At 49.0% G+C, this 15,255-nt stretch overlaps 1 protein-coding gene across 1 annotated transcript; it reads left to right on the top strand.

Annotated features, from left to right (window-relative positions):
- Nucleotides 1-5,820: 5,820 nt before the first annotated feature.
- IFT22 (intraflagellar transport 22) lies at nucleotides 5,821-10,443 on the top strand. Its single transcript, XM_044430216.1, has 5 exons — nucleotides 5,821-5,931; nucleotides 7,075-7,154; nucleotides 7,892-7,969; nucleotides 9,866-10,068; nucleotides 10,165-10,443. Exons 1-5 carry the CDS (start codon nucleotides 5,893-5,895, stop codon nucleotides 10,311-10,313), a joined length of 549 nt encoding a protein of 182 aa, XP_044286151.1. The 5' UTR covers nucleotides 5,821-5,892; the 3' UTR covers nucleotides 10,314-10,443.
- The last annotated feature ends 4,812 nt before the right edge of the window (nucleotides 10,444-15,255 follow it).

Genomic DNA, 15,255 nt, shown 5'->3' with positions numbered 1-15,255 from the left:
CAGTGCAAACAAAGATTAAAATACAGAGAGACAGAGAGAGAGAGAGGTGCCCAAGGAGGACAGAAGAATGCACAGAACTCTCAATAAAATGTGCATGTGTTAGATTATATATCTACCCCTAAAGAGAGAGAGAGAGAGAGACTAAAATGCCTGGAAAAATAGGAATTTTCGCACTTGGCACTGAAGATGGACCAAAAGCAGAGGGTTACTATTAGTAGGGAATTGTCGGGAAGATGGGCGGTGACAAGTGGGGACCCCCGGGGCTCAGGCCTGGGACGATCCATCCTGTTCAATCTTTTCATCAGCGACCTGGAGGAGGGGGTGACAAGTCTGCTGGTCAGATTCGCAGACGACACTAAAACTGGAGCAGTGGCCACAACTGAGGAGCAGGTACTCCAGATCCAAAAGGATCTGGACAGACTATGGAAGTGGGCAGGAGACAACAGGATGGCGTTCATGTGGATAAGTGCAAGGTCTTGCACTTGGGGCATAGGAATGGGTGTCACAAGTACAGGTTAGGTGACAAGTGGCTGGAGAGCAGCACTTGTGAAAGGGACCTCGGGGTGCTGGTTGACTGCAGGCTGAACATGAGCCAGCAGTGTGATGCGGTGGTCAAGAGGGCGAGCGCCACCCTTGGCTGCATAGCCAGAAGTGTGGCTTCTAGATCAAGAGAGGTATTCCTGCCACTCTATACGACTCTGGTGCACCCGCAACTGGAGTATTGTGCTCAGTTCTGGGCCCCTCATTGCAAGAGGGACATAGTGAGTTGGAATCGGTGCAGCATAGGGCCACGAGGATGGTGGCTGGTTTGCAGGGGATGCCGTATGAGGCAAGACTGAGGGAACTGGGTCCCTTCAGCCTGGAGGAGACTCAGAAGGGAGCTGACATGCAGGTACGTGAGGGGATGCCACGCAGAGGTGGGTCATGACCTTTCCCCCCCTGCGGTAGGGTAGACGGCAGGACACATTCCAATGGAGCAAAGCTCAGAGAACCAAGATTTAAGGGGGATGCCAGGAAGTACTTCCTTATGGTTAGGGCCCCTAGGGCATGGAATGGGCTTCCACCGGAGGTGATTGAAGCCCCAGGAAGATCCTGCAGTCTGGGTGGGTATATGTAGGAGGAGACAAGCCTGCAGGTCACCTGGCCCCAAGCCTTTTAGGGCTTGCAATGTTCATGCCAGCATTTTGAACTGGACCAACAAGCAGGACCAATTCGCTGCCGCCTCCTTCTCGTGGAGGTACAGATTTAACCAAATAAATTAAATTATGGGGGACTGATTCTGCTTTTTATAAAGACACTGATAGCGAGGCTGATGGTCTTGGATGCTGGTGATGAAGACTAGCACGTGGAAGACAGATGGGTTGACAGAGGAGATGTGCAGTGCCCCCCAGCCATGTTCCCACCCTCCCACACATTTTTGTGTCAAGGGAGTTTGGTCGCCAAGTGAGCTGTCCCTGAAGTCAGTAAAAAAAGCAGGCTGTGTGTAGCTGACTGCTCCAAACTGTTCTTTCTCGGGACAGATCAGTTGTACAGGCAAGTTGTGCCAGGTTATTGAATGCCCTGAGGTCACCGACCCATTGCCAGACAACTGGCTTTTTAAGAGAGTATGAGGGGGCAGAGAAAGTATATTGGGACTTTGGACGTGACAGACAGGGAAATGTGCAGCCCACCCACTCTCAGACTGGGCTGGACAACTAATCCTGCATCGTGCACGCCGAGCCAGCAAACGCGACGGAGTGGGGAGAAGAAAACTATTTCCAATTTCGGCTTCCACCTTAACAAAAAACAGAACATGGTAGGGGAGCTGGAAGAGAGCAGCCAGCTCCCCAGAGAGGTTAGAGCAAAAACTCGTCCATCATATCAGGATCAAGGCAACAGAGGCAGAGGAAATGAATGTAAGTGCATTCGACCACTAGGTGCTACTATTGCTCCATGGAATTCGATAGTGGCAGTTACTTTTGTCTCTGTAAACTGAGAGACAGACATTGCTGCCAATGCCGACTACACTGGCCAGGGCTGATGGGAGCTGTAGGTCATGGCATCTAGAGGTGTCCCCGGTCTAGTTCATGGGTGGCAAACTGTACCAGTGTCACAAGCAGCCCTTGGAGGGACCACAGCTGGACGTGGGCCCTTGGCATGCACCCAATTATGCTTGTCCTTGATACTAGCTCTGCTCTGAGCTACAGGGCCTTCACACATATAGAAGCCAAAATGTATTGTGTATTCTAGGAGGATCCACTTTGGCAGATAACTCAGAAAGTATGAACAAGCTCTGCAAAACCTGCTTTGAAAACTGCAGCCTGAAGGAAAGTCTTTCTAATCAACCCTGCCTGCCATTACCGTTGTTGTTGTTGTTAGTTGTGAAGTCTGACCCATTGCGACCAACATTCCTCCAGGCCCTCCTGTCCTCCACCATCCCCCAGAGTCCACCCAAGCCCACACCCACTGCCCCAGAGACCCCATCCAGCCACCTCATCCTCTGCCGCCCCCTTCTCCTTTTGCCCTCAATTGTTCCCAGCGTCAGGCTCTTCTCCAGGGAGTCTTTCCTTCTCATTAGGTGGCCAAAGCATTTGAGTTTCATCTTCAGGATCTGGCCTTCTAAGGAGCAGTCAGGGCTGATCTCCTCCAGGACTGACCGGCTTGATCGCCTTGCGGTCCAAGGGACTCGCAGGCGTCTCCTCCAGCACCACAGTTCAAAGGCCTCAGTCCTTCGGCGCTCAGCCATTATCTTGCATGGCTTTAAATTCTTTTGCCCTTCTAGGTTGCATTGCTGCCCACCTTCTGTAGGTGAGAGGAGAGACCACCCCAAGGCAAAAGGAACCACAAGCCCTTAGTGGAGTGCTTGCTCAATGACCAATCATCCCCCGGTGAACAGCGAGCATGGCATCCCGCTCCAGGGTGTAGGTGGCAGGAGTCCAGGTAAAAAATTTTTATTTTGATGTATTTATTTGGGTATTTTTACCCCGTCCATTACCCAGTGGGTCCCTAATGCACTGGGACCCAGGTAAAAGGACCCAAGCAAGGCAGAGCCCAATAGTGGAGTCTGGATCACATGCAAAGAGCAGGCTCAGGGCAAGAACCAGAATATGCAGGGCAGCTAAGCAAGAACGTGGTCACAAGCAAGCCAAAGGTCAATCCCTGGTAAGACAACAGAGCAAGCACAAAGGAAGCAGCTTCTGGAGGAAAGGGCGAAGAAAACTTCTGAAGGAGCAGTCCAGCTAAACCTCTTATATAGCCTTTCCCCAGGGCTCCCAGCTGGTGCTCACCAAGGGCATGGAAGCTCCAGCAGGATGGGGACCAGCCCTGCAAATGCTAGGGTGGTTGTTCCAGTTTTTGACCAGCAGATGGAGCCCTGGAACCACCCAGGTCCTCAGGCAGGGCTGCTGTCCTTCAGTCTAGACCGGTTCCATTCCCTGTCTGCAGCCATCAGTCCTTTGCTGCTGTCCCAGCTTCTGTGCTGTTTCCCCCCCCCCCCCCCCCCCAATCTGAAAGGTTTAAATGTCTCTCCCAAGGCTGAGTTCCTGGAAGTAAGAGGATTAAGCTTAGGTAGGGCTGGTCTTTTTTTGCATTTTGGCCATGGCTCGTTTGCCTTCCACCCTGCTCGCTGGTGGGAGCACCCCTCTCCTCCAGAGTTTATCCAAGGCAGAATTTGCCACACAGTTCAACAGAATAACAGTTGTGCAAATCAGCACATAGATAAGATAGTTTGGTCCTTCACCAGGTCTTTTCTTTCTCAGCTAGAATTCCTGCTCGATAGGTGTTGATATCAAAACCAGAGCTGTTGATGTTTCCACCTTTGCACTTTGCTTGAGATGCAGACTTTCCTGGGTAAGGGTGAGGTTTTTTAATATTTTTAAAAATGCCTTTCTTCCTCCAAGGGGAGGAAGGGGCAGATCCAGGTGAAACCTGAAACCGTCACAGCAGGTGCTATGGCCATCATCCTCATCCTCATGATCAAGCTTCCCCTGAAAAGTCCGGTGCAGAGTAACAACCAAACGGTGCACTGGAACCTGTGGAACTATGCTACAAGAAACCTGCTAATGCACCATTGTGCATCAATAAATCTACAATTTAATTCATCAATTAATTGGATTTATATCCTGCTTTTTCTTACACTGAACTCAAAGAGGCTTACATCATTCTCCTCCTCCTGCTTTCAATCTTATCTGCACAACAACAACCCTGCAAGGTAAGTTGGGCTGAGAGTCCACGGCTGACCCAAAGTCACCAGTTAAAGGCTGCTGGCATCAGTGAAAACACCCAGTCAGTTTCCTACCTGCTTTTTACAGCATCTCGTCTGATGAAGAAATTCAGAGATCTGGAAAGTTTGGTTCATTTTTGGCCATGGCTTGGTTAGTCTGGTAAAAGTATTACACAAATGCAGAGTTCAAACAGTTGTCTGCTTTACACGGTTCTTGCTGCAATACCAGGTTGGGGAAATCTATGCTATGATGGCATATACCTAATTAACATGCTCAGGAGTGTCTACTGAAGTCAGTGAGGCTTACTCCTGAGTAAAGGTAGCTAGGATGACACCTTATACATGTCTCTGCATTCCAGGCACAAACCCCTCAGTTGCTTCCTCAAACACTTTTAACTAAGACACCAGGAAGAGAGAATGTAAGCTGCTTTGGAAAAATAAAAAGTGGCATGTAAATCTAATAAATACATAAATAAAATCTATATGAGAACAAGGGGATCTGGGATGTACATGTCCCAAGATGTTATGTTTAGGCCCCAATTCCCAGCAGCCCCAGACAAGTTAGGGAAGATGGGACTTGTGGCCCAACACCATCCGGCACCTCCAGTAGCACTTACGAGAGGGCCTCCCAACATACCCAATTCTATGGGTACCCAGATTTTTTTTAAAGCGATGATGCAACAGTTATGTATGAAATGCCCACAGCTTTCCAACAATTATTCACTGGCTTCAGCAAAATCAGATGAAATACCCAAGCAAGTTTCCATTCACAAACAGGGCCGTCTTAACAACATTATGGGCCCCTAGGACAACTACAACTACTGTTAATTTTGGAAGTTTTCCAATTTTCCAAGGGTTAACATACACAGATTACTATGGGGCCCATGCCTTAAGAAGGCCCTGTTCACAAGTGGAGAAGGCAGAGAGCTCTGACTACAGTGCAGTACAGAAATGAAATGAATAAATAAAAAGCAGTGCCTATACACCTCCCGTTCAAACACTGCAAAAGTAGGTAGGTCCACAATCCATTACATTACAGGCAGCGAGGGTTGGCCCTTTCCGTTCTGTAATATCAGCCTTTTAGCTGTCAAAAGAGTGCAGAAAATCCTCTTCTCTTTCCGTTTGTTAATTGCTACGGAGGTAAAGGATCTAAAATAGCAGGGACATCAGCAAAGGGTAAACACCGTCCCAGGAAAAGGTTCCTCTGTGCAAGAACCCCTTCCCGCAACAGCATCTCCCGGGCGCGGCCTAAACAGGTTTAAGAGAAATATTTGCCCGGGAGCACCTACAAATCAGACAACCCCGCATTAAAGAGCCGCTTCGCTGCATGAATGCCGGAGCATGGGCGCCGCTTCCCGGCGGAGGCCGCGGCAGCGTCCCACATTGCAAAATGTCCCCGCAAGTCCCCACCGGGGCGCCTGCCGTGGAGGGCCCGAGAGGGCCGCTGAGACGCCCGAGGAGAAGCGCGAAGAGGCCGCGCCGCTCCGGTTGGACTCCCGCCTGCGTAGAGAGGCGCCCAGGGCGGCCCCGCCCCGCCCCGCCCCGCCCCTCCTTCCGGGCGGCCCGCCCCTGGTAACCGCGCCTGGCAACGCCGCGCCGCTGCCTGGGCGGGGCCGGCGGGACCTCGGTGCCCGCTCGCCGGCTTGCCTTCCCACGCGAGGCCGAGGCTACGCGGCCTAGTCCGGGGCGGGATGCTGAAGCTGAAGGTCCTCTTCGTTGGCCCCAGAGAGGTGAGTGCGCGCCGCAGGCCTCCTCGGGGGAAGGGAGAGCCCCTCGCCTTTCCCTTCTCTCCATCTGGCCCATTGCATCGCCTCCACCCTCCATGGAGGCATGGATGCATTTGCTTCACATACAGGGATTCAGTATTATATTTGCGCCCTACCTTTTCCCCCGCTTGCAAGGAACCGAAGGCCCTCCTCTTTTCCGTTTTATCCTCACAACAACCCTCCGAGGTAGGTCAGGCCGAGACTCCGTGACTTGCCCAGAGTCTCCAGGGAGCTTCCTGGCCGAGCAGGAGCTGGGAACCAGGCAGGTGGCCTATGTGGTCTTCCTGCTCTTCATATTAGCCTCACAACGACCCTGTGAGGTAGGTGAGGCCGAGAGTCCGTGACTCGTCCAGCCTGGCCGCCCAGGAGCTGGGAACTGGTCTCCTTATTTCCAGCACCATGCTCTCACCACTATGCCACACTCCCATTCCCGACCTAGACTGCCTAACCCGTAGTCAGGTGGTTTGTGTGGTCTTCCTGCTCTTCATTTTAACCTCTCAACGACCCTGCAAGGTAGGTCAGGCTGAGAGGCTGTGACTGCCCTGAAGGCAACCCAAGCGCCTCAAAGCCGAGTGGGGCTTCACGCCCGCATCTCTCGAGTCCTAATCCATGCCCTGGACCATGGCATTTGTTGGGCTGTGAACCATGAATTCTTCATCATGGTTTGTTATCTCAGCTGAGTTCAGACATCCCAACAACTAATATTTAAACAATAACTCATGATTCAACAAGAAACCCAGACTTGACCTTTGTCTAAACCCAGTCACTGTGAGGATAAAATGGGATCCCAAGTGCTATTATCCCTGGCCCATGGACAGGTTGGCTGGAGCTGATGGTAGCTGGAGTCCACCAACATCTGGGGACCAGAGATTCGCTACTCCTTCCCCAAAGCCTTCATCAAGGCAAAAACCAGGATCAAAATACTTCTTCCAGTCCTGACCCTTTTAGCGCTATGCAGTATTTCAGGGTTTCACCAAGCACTACAGGGAGCAGCCCTGGGTAAGAGCGCCCTTGGTCATAGCTGCAGAATAAACCACGGCCTTTACTTGTAGGCCCTTGCTTATTCTGATTATTGCTAAATCTCACTTCTCTGCTCATTTTCAACAGGCTGGGAAGTCTGTTTTGGCAAACTTCTTGTCAGAAACGACTGAGAGCATTGGCAGCTACATGCCGACACATGGAGTCAGGTGAGTCTTGGACAGGCACCCTGGAAGGGCTGTATGGTGACATCCCACCAAAGCACAGATCTCTTTGTGCAGCAGATTTGCAAAATCTGAAGTCTTCCCTTGAAATCAACTGCTGGGTTCTCTCTCTGTGTTAAGCCACTTCACTGGTTTCACCCAAGTTTATATTGGTTTTCCACAAGGCTGCCTTGACCCGCCAGGTTCTTCTTTCAGAGGTGAAATGTAAAATTCTAGTACACACACATCCAGCCTGTGCAATTTATTAGTAAAGCCTTAAAATGGGACATGTTTACACAGCATTGTAAATAAACTCCTGGCCTGCAAGAAAATGTGCTAACCTGCTGAAGAGAGACAGAGAGCTGCCTTTGTTTTACTCGGCCTAGAGGTGGATTGGAAGCATCCACTAGCTTGCTTGGTTTCTGTGCTGAACTTGGAGAAGAGATGGAGTGTCTCCTTTTTTTCCACCAGCCTTTTCACTCAGCTCTGTGGAATTCCTTTCCTGGGACAATCAAGGTGGGTATTTAAATACAACAAGAAGATTACTTTATAATGTAGAAAGTGTTAAGAAATGTGCTTATCACATAACACTGGTTAAGAGGTTAGGAACATGCATCTAGAACTGGGACCATCCAGATATGGATAGGAACTCCACCTCCTTCCTTCAACAACGTTCACTGAATGTCAGCTTTATTTGCTCCTATAAAGCAAATAATTTATTTGCTCATCATCTTATATTTTAGGATCCTAGAATATGAGAAGCCGCTTAGCAGTGGAGCAGGGTGTCGATTTGAACTCTGGGATTGTGGAGGGGATAAAAAGTAAGTGGGCCTCTTGTATACCTTGCCAACTCTCAGTTCAACAGAAGCTCAGCTGTAGCTGAGGAAGGTTAAATATTGTTTGGTATGACAAACCATGTCAGAATTGGAAATGACTGTTTGAAGACGGCACTGCACACCCTGCTGTGTGCGAACTACAGTTGGGCAAACGTCTGAATCAAAAACCATTGCTATGCTTCTGGAGGCTGTTGCACCAGGGAGGTGGGAGTGCATTTATAGAGTGGCACATGAGAAAACGCCATCCTTTGTAATCCTGGAACCCCAAGGAGGGTCATCCCGGGAAGCTGGTGGGTGGAAGATCCAGGGCAGATCAAAGGAAGGGCTTCCTCACAAACTGTGAGTTCCATAGTTGAACTATGGAATCCACTTTCCTTGTAGAACTTGGGATCCAACCCCAATGATGTTTGGGGTCAGGGATGGGCCTCTTTACAGGGTGAGCTACCATGATCAGCCCTGTCACAAAGCAAATGGAGCAAGGGGGACAGGCCAAGGTACCACCAGAGTCTGTTCCAGTTGGACTTCTCATCCACCCCTCTCATAGAAACAGAGCGAGTCAGAAGGGGTCTCCTGGGCCATCTAGTCTGACCCCTGGCTCCAGCCGGTTCCGCTCATGACACGCCTACCATGTGCATGTCTAGCCTATCCTTGAACTCCCCCAACAATGGGGCTTCAACCACCTCCTGTGGAAGCCCATTCCTTACCCTCGGGGTCCTAACTGTCAGGAAGTATTTCCTGGCATCCCCCCTAAATCTTGGTTCCCTGATCTTTGCTCCATTGGAGCATGTCCTGCCCTCCTCTGCAGGGGAGAACAGGTCTTTACCCACCTCCATGTGACACCCCCTTTTCTCCATCCTCATGAGGTGCAACCTGTCCCTTGCCAGAAGTCCATTGGCAAGAAACCGGGTGCCATGGTCAAGGAACCCGAAGTGTTCCCTCTGGCACCACACCCTAAGCCAATCGTTCACCTCGGCGACCCTCCTATCCCTGCCTGGCCCAAATCCCCGATCTGGTAAAATGGGGGAAAAGGCCGCTTGGGCCTTCAGCTCCCTGAGTTTCTTCCCCAAGGCCTCCAGGTCCCTGGTGATCCTGCCCACACCCTGCCTGGTTATGTCATTCATCCCCTTGGAGATGAGAGCATAAGCTGGAAGCTTGTTTAAGTTTTTCTTCCTCCTTGTCTCTTTTAGATTATAAGGTTGTGTACAGAGACTGCCTTGCTTTTATTGGTTCTCCAGAGATGCGAATCTGGTCCCCTGGGCTTCCCCCAAGGCTGTGGTCCTCTTCCTAGCCCCGCACCCTTATTCCGAATGTTGGTGGCCTCTTGACATTTGTGTGCACCCTCCCATTCTAAAAGGTTGCAGTGGATCTCCAAAGGCTTTGCTACTGTCCGAAAACACCATAAGCTATGATTTGCAGATAATTGGGGCATTTTGGCTCCTCTCCTTTTGCATTCAGTCGCCCAGCCCTGTGCCATGAGAATTTGGCCCCTGCGAACGCCTGCAGCTGCAGTTTGGCCCTTGGCCTGAAGTTCTGTACCGCTGAGCTAGAGGGCAGGCACTGGACCACACCTGAGAATGCCTCCTTAGAAGCACAAAAAGCCCTTCCTGCTCGGCCCCCTGCTTGTGGGAAATCCGCATGCAGGACAGGCTTGCCCAGGCCATTTCCAGGATGCCCAGATGTACAGATAGGTTCCTAAGACTGGAACACCTGGCTAGGCAAATACCAGATGTGTCTCCGGGAACATTGCCAAGCCACCAGATGCCCTCTTGCTCTTTCTTGGCGTCAGCCACCCATGACAGCTCTGCAAACCTGCTGCGGCACCCCATCCCAAAGCAGTACCCCAGTGCTTCTAGACAGGCTGTCTCTCTGTGGCTTTCCCAGGTTTGAGGCGTGCTGGCCAGCTCTGATGAAGGATTCCCATGGGGTCACCATCATCTTCAATCCAGACCTGCCCAGCCACCTGAAGGAAATTGAGATGTGGCACTCCTGCTTTGTCCAGCACCAGCCGCTGCTCGAGAGCCAGTGCCTGCTCATTGCACATCACAAGCCCGGCACTGCAGGCGACATCGAGAACCTCGACTTGCGTAAGGCCACCCGCCTTTCTTTCCAGTTCTTGCCTACATACCTAATGGATGCTTGCCAGTTGTGGTCAGTAACCATTTCCCTCTTCCACTTCAAAGCTTCACCACTGAAAAGGCTGCAGCTGATCTACTCCAACCTCGAAGAAGATCCTGAGGACGTTCGGATGGAGTTTATGAAGTATCTCAAGAGCCTTGTCAACTTGGTGAGCGAAAACCGAGACAGAGAGGAGATGTCACTTATAACTTAAAGCAGGGGAAATGTCTGGCAGGGCTCACTGGGTGTATGTCCTGATGGGCTGTCAAGTTGATCTTATGTAGAATATGGACTTACTTATTTTATGCTTCTATGTTTATGATAAATAAATATTAGTGAATGTATTTGCCAAGCTTCTCCCCTTTAGCAGTAACAGTCTCACCAGTGCTTCTTTGCCAGATGACTTTATTTTACCTGCAAGGTTCCAAACGTACAAAGTGCAAAATGTTGAACCCTCTCTGACGTTCTTCACCCAGAGCTTCCCTTATGAACCCTTCTGCATCTGTCCCTGTGGGGAGCAGCACTGTGGAAGCAGGCATGCCTGCACCCCTCCCTTGGAGACGCCAGCTGGGCTGTCCTACAACTGTCGGGTCCACTTCCCAGAAGCCCCAGTTGGGCCTCATCCCCATCCGGCAGGCTGCCCATCTCTAAATCCCCCTCCTCAAGATGTTGTTGCTTTTCCCCGTTGCCGTGGGCGGGTGGACTGGCCCCCTCGTCTGCCCTCGAACTAATCTCCCCATAGCAGACACAGGCAGGAACCCCTGGGCCTTGGATGGAGCTGGAACTGGGTCCATTTCAATAAGCATCTCATGATCAGAGTGGTCAGTCCTGCCAGAATAGGCAGCCTCCCATACCCACAACTTATCCTTTGATTCTGAACTGTCAGTCCTGCCAAAACAGGCGACCTCTCATGTGCAGGTCTGTGGTATGACAGAACACTCACGCATGACAATGTAAGGCTTTCTTTCTTTATTTAAAACTTTTTTATATCATTCTTATTTAGTCAATGACTCTCAGGGTGATTTACAATGCATTAAAAATTTAAACGCATAAGAAGCATCATCATACACATTTAAGCAACCACAGATGAAATAAAGCACAATAATAAGAAAAACACATAAATTCAAAAGTATGATCTAATTCTTTCACACAAATGAAGGCTGGTCGGTAAGTAGAGATGCGAACCCCATAGCCATTTCCCTTCGAAAATGCTGCTCAGACCCAGATCCGCTTCATTTCAGTTGACCTTTTTTTCCTGCCACGTGCCTTCAAGACCAGGCTTCTCTGATCTGGCACCCTCCAGGTGTGTGGGGGGCTATAACTCCCATCAGATAGCCTGCTGACAGGAGTTGATGGGATATAGTCCAACCCATCTGCAGCGCACTAGGTTGGGGAGGCTGTTCCAGAGCATACTTTTGATCCCAGTTTGCACATCCTTTGGAGTCGCTCAGAGACGCGAGTGGAGCCACCTTTATTTCACGCTGCAGTGTTCTGTGAAGCACTTCCAGCACCCCCGGGACATAGGAAAGATTTCCCTCTGAACTGCAACATAACTGGGAGAGGCACCCTCATTTGGGCCCCTCCAGACAATCAAGCATTTTCAGTGCTGGACTCTAACCCTTCCAACCATTCCCGAAAGGCCATCCCCATCTTTGGTGCTTCTGCTCTTCAGGGCCTGGTCTGAAGGCCCAGGAAGCATCAGCCTTGCTGTCCAGGATTTGTGGGTGCCTGGGGTGGGGTGGGGGAGAATGGCTTAAGAATCAAGAGCCATCCCTCAGTTTCAAGGAAGGAAGTCAGGAAATAGTTATGAGATTTAAACAAATGTGACTTAAAACACATGCTGGCAATATAGGGTGTTCGTTTCAGTTTGCCTGCCAGTCAGCCAGACTCTTTCCCATGATGTTCCATTACATTCCTGCCAATCGAGTTTCTCCTGCAACAGGCAGTTTGCCAGCAAACCACTTACTCAGCCTCTAAGATGCTTGATCCTCACCAGGCTGTTGGGGTTTAGCGGGATGGTCCCCTGCTTTGGATTTCGCCCCTCTTTTCTAGTTCTACAAATCTTGAGATCCCCTGTGCACACCTATATCTTCTGTTTCTCTGTGTGTTTTGATTACATATCCATCATAGCTCAGCAGTTAAACTGTCTAGTGGTATTTATAATTCCTAAAATAGAGGCGGTCCAGCTAAGCCTTGTGGCCTTGGCTCAGTGGCGAGGCCAGACAGTCGGCATATGTGCCCAGATATAGCTGATTTCACATTTTCTAGAGATGAACCAAGCTCTGGGGTGCTCTGACCTTGATTAAACTTTCAGTCCCATTCACACCATGTCATGCACCTGTGAACTGAACTTGAGAAAAGGAGAGCAACCCCAAAATCACGTCCCGGTCCAAAACTAAACACTTGCAACAAATGCTTTCCGCCTGCCCTGCTATGCATTTTCACGCTTTACCCCATGGGGGGAAGTGAACATCTGGGGTGTGTGCCTTTAAAATGCAAATTTTTCCCACGTGGAAGAAAAAGACCCTTGCATTTGGGAACAGGAACGTGATAAAACAAGCCCCAGAACGGAATTCAGAGGACCTCTATGAGTTCGAACATCAAATATTCATCCACACCCAGAACGCATCTCCGAGCAGCAACCCTTTAAGGAAGATGAGGCCGGAATTCTTCATCCACAATCCAGCATGTCTCAGCCAGCCTGCCTCCAGATGTGTTGGACTACAGCTCCCAAAATCCCCAGTTGGCATGCTTGTAAAGGGCTATGGGAGCCGTAGCTTAATATTTTTGGCAGGCACCAGGTTGTGGGCAGCTGCTATAGCAATACTTTTTAAAAAAACGTTCTTACTGTTTGGTTTATATCCATCCAATGAATTCCTTTGGCCCTCAGACACGCCACGGGTGCCAGGGCTTGCTTCAGCACTTCTGCTTTGTTTCGATGGTTGCAGTATTTTCTGATCCGTGCCCTGTCTCTCAGCTTAATCCTGTTATTGGTGCTCTCTTTTCTTTTGCTGCCTTAACTTTCTGTCTTCTCATTTTAAATCATGCCTTTTCTCTGTATGTTTCCCTTCATTGACTTTGTTTATATGACTTGCTATTGAGTTTAAAGGTTTCTCAGCCTTTTAAGTCTCTCAACGGCCTTATCTCTTTTTATCTGCCTTCTTGCTTTCTCCCTCTCTAGGTCCCTCTGTTCAAAACATGGATCTTCCTGTGAAACCTCTGTCCCCTTTTGCTACCTTGCCTACTTGCCCGAGCGTTTCCTCTTTTGTTCCCTTTAAATACTTGGCTGGCTTCTTCTTTGGGTGACATAAAATCCTACGCATACCACTGAATTCAGTGAGACTCAGTTCTAGCAATGGCAGCCTCCATGATTCAAATAAAAACTGATCTTCAGTTAATGTTCCTCTTTTGTTCCTAGTTTTCACCTAGGTTAATTATGGGATTCTTTTACTTTTTCCTCTCATTTTTAAAGAGCGCTAGACTGAAGGTAGGGGTTCATATTGTCAGTCATTTATAATTTATTTATTTTTGTATTTATGAGTCGCCTTGTGGCCCAAATAGCTCCACCTTGGTAAATTACTATCATTTTGTTACATCTCCGGATACATATTAGGTACTTTTAGATAATCCATAATGTATTATGATGTTCTTTGCCATGTACCTTCACCCTTGTAGGACATTCCTAAAGGTCACATAAAGGTGGTGTCATTACCATAATCCCAGAAAAGGCATGAAAGGTGTATGTTTTTACAGGAGAAACTAAGAAATCCGCTGCCTTGCAATTAGCAGAATGGAGCAGCATTATCACAGGTATGTGTGAATGTCAGACGGACAAACCTTGTTCTTAAAAGCATGCGTCTGTCTGCCTATCTTTTTATTGGTATCTCCAAAAATACATATATTTCTTATTTTTGGCCTGCCCCTAATTTAGTGCATTATACAGCAAGGTTTAATTTTGGCAATATATGAGGATAGAAATGCCAGCATAGGAGTTTTCCTAAGACCACTTTTTGCTCAAGCTGGATGACACAAAAATAATTATAACACCTTTAAAGCATGGTTGGACCCTTGCCTGTAAGTGGCCAATACTGCAGGGGGAAAAGCGGGTTGTATTTTATGATAAAGGTAGTGAAACTTGGGAGATAAGGTTCTAGCTCCATTCAGCCATGAAGCTCAGTGGATGACTTTGGGCTGGTCACTGATGCCAACTAACCTATCTAATGGGGTTGCTGTGTGGGTAAAATGGAGACCTTGTAAGCCGCTTTGGATTCTTTGCAAGAGGAAAAAAGGTGGGGTATAAATGTAACGGAGGGATAATAGTTGTTAAGCCCTTGGGAAGCAAAGGACTGACTGGAGGGCACTGGATGGTGAAGGCTGCCCAGAGAGAAAGCAGTCACAGCTGTTAACAGATGTGCCCTGTTCAGAACTGCTTTGTTTTTGGCATCATTAGCACTCCCCTAGAAATGCTGGTTTGTTCAGAAACAAGGGTGGAAGGTGTGCTTTGTCCATAACGGGTTTCAGATCCAATCAGTATTTTGCCACAAGGAAAAACCATTTAGTTCATTCAGCACATGCGTCCCACTGGGGCACGGAAATTCTGTATTTAGAATCTTAATACAGATAGCTTTCAAATGAGAGCATTACAATTTGGCTATTTCAGCTTGTCGTCGATGCAAGCAGCATTTTTCCCTTTTTCCTGCCAGCATTTTTCATGGGGAGGGGGTACTCGCCTGCTTTCCGTCTATTTCAGAACCATGCACCCACATGGAATTTTTTAAGCAAGAAGAAAGAAATGACACAGCTTCCCAGTGGTTCTTGAGAGATGCGTAAAATGTTGTGGGGGCGTGGAGAGAAAAAGTTAATACAAGCAAACTTAGTGGTTCCATGACTTTATTGGAACAAACTTGTTACTGGAAGGACTCTTGGCAGTTTTGGGAAGTCACCCTACCTGCGAACTCCAAATTTCACCTACATTTTCGAAGCAGCATGTTATTAATCAGAAAGACCTGGTTTTGCTTAGCAATGGCTGTGTGTCATTTTTACTCTGGTGTGTGGTCCTAGTGATTTCATTAGGACCATGTGCATAGAGCTGACAAAGTCCTTGGGCATCTGTGGGGCACAGCCCAAAGTTATAAATGACAACCCTGATTTATTCA

This window comes from Varanus komodoensis, unplaced genomic scaffold (assembly GCF_004798865.1).
Source record: "Varanus komodoensis strain SLA01 unplaced genomic scaffold, ASM479886v1 scaffold20_1, whole genome shotgun sequence".
In the NCBI taxonomy this organism is placed as follows: Eukaryota; Metazoa; Chordata; class Lepidosauria; order Squamata; family Varanidae; genus Varanus; species Varanus komodoensis.
This window is presented reverse-complemented; position numbering and strand designations above follow the sequence as displayed.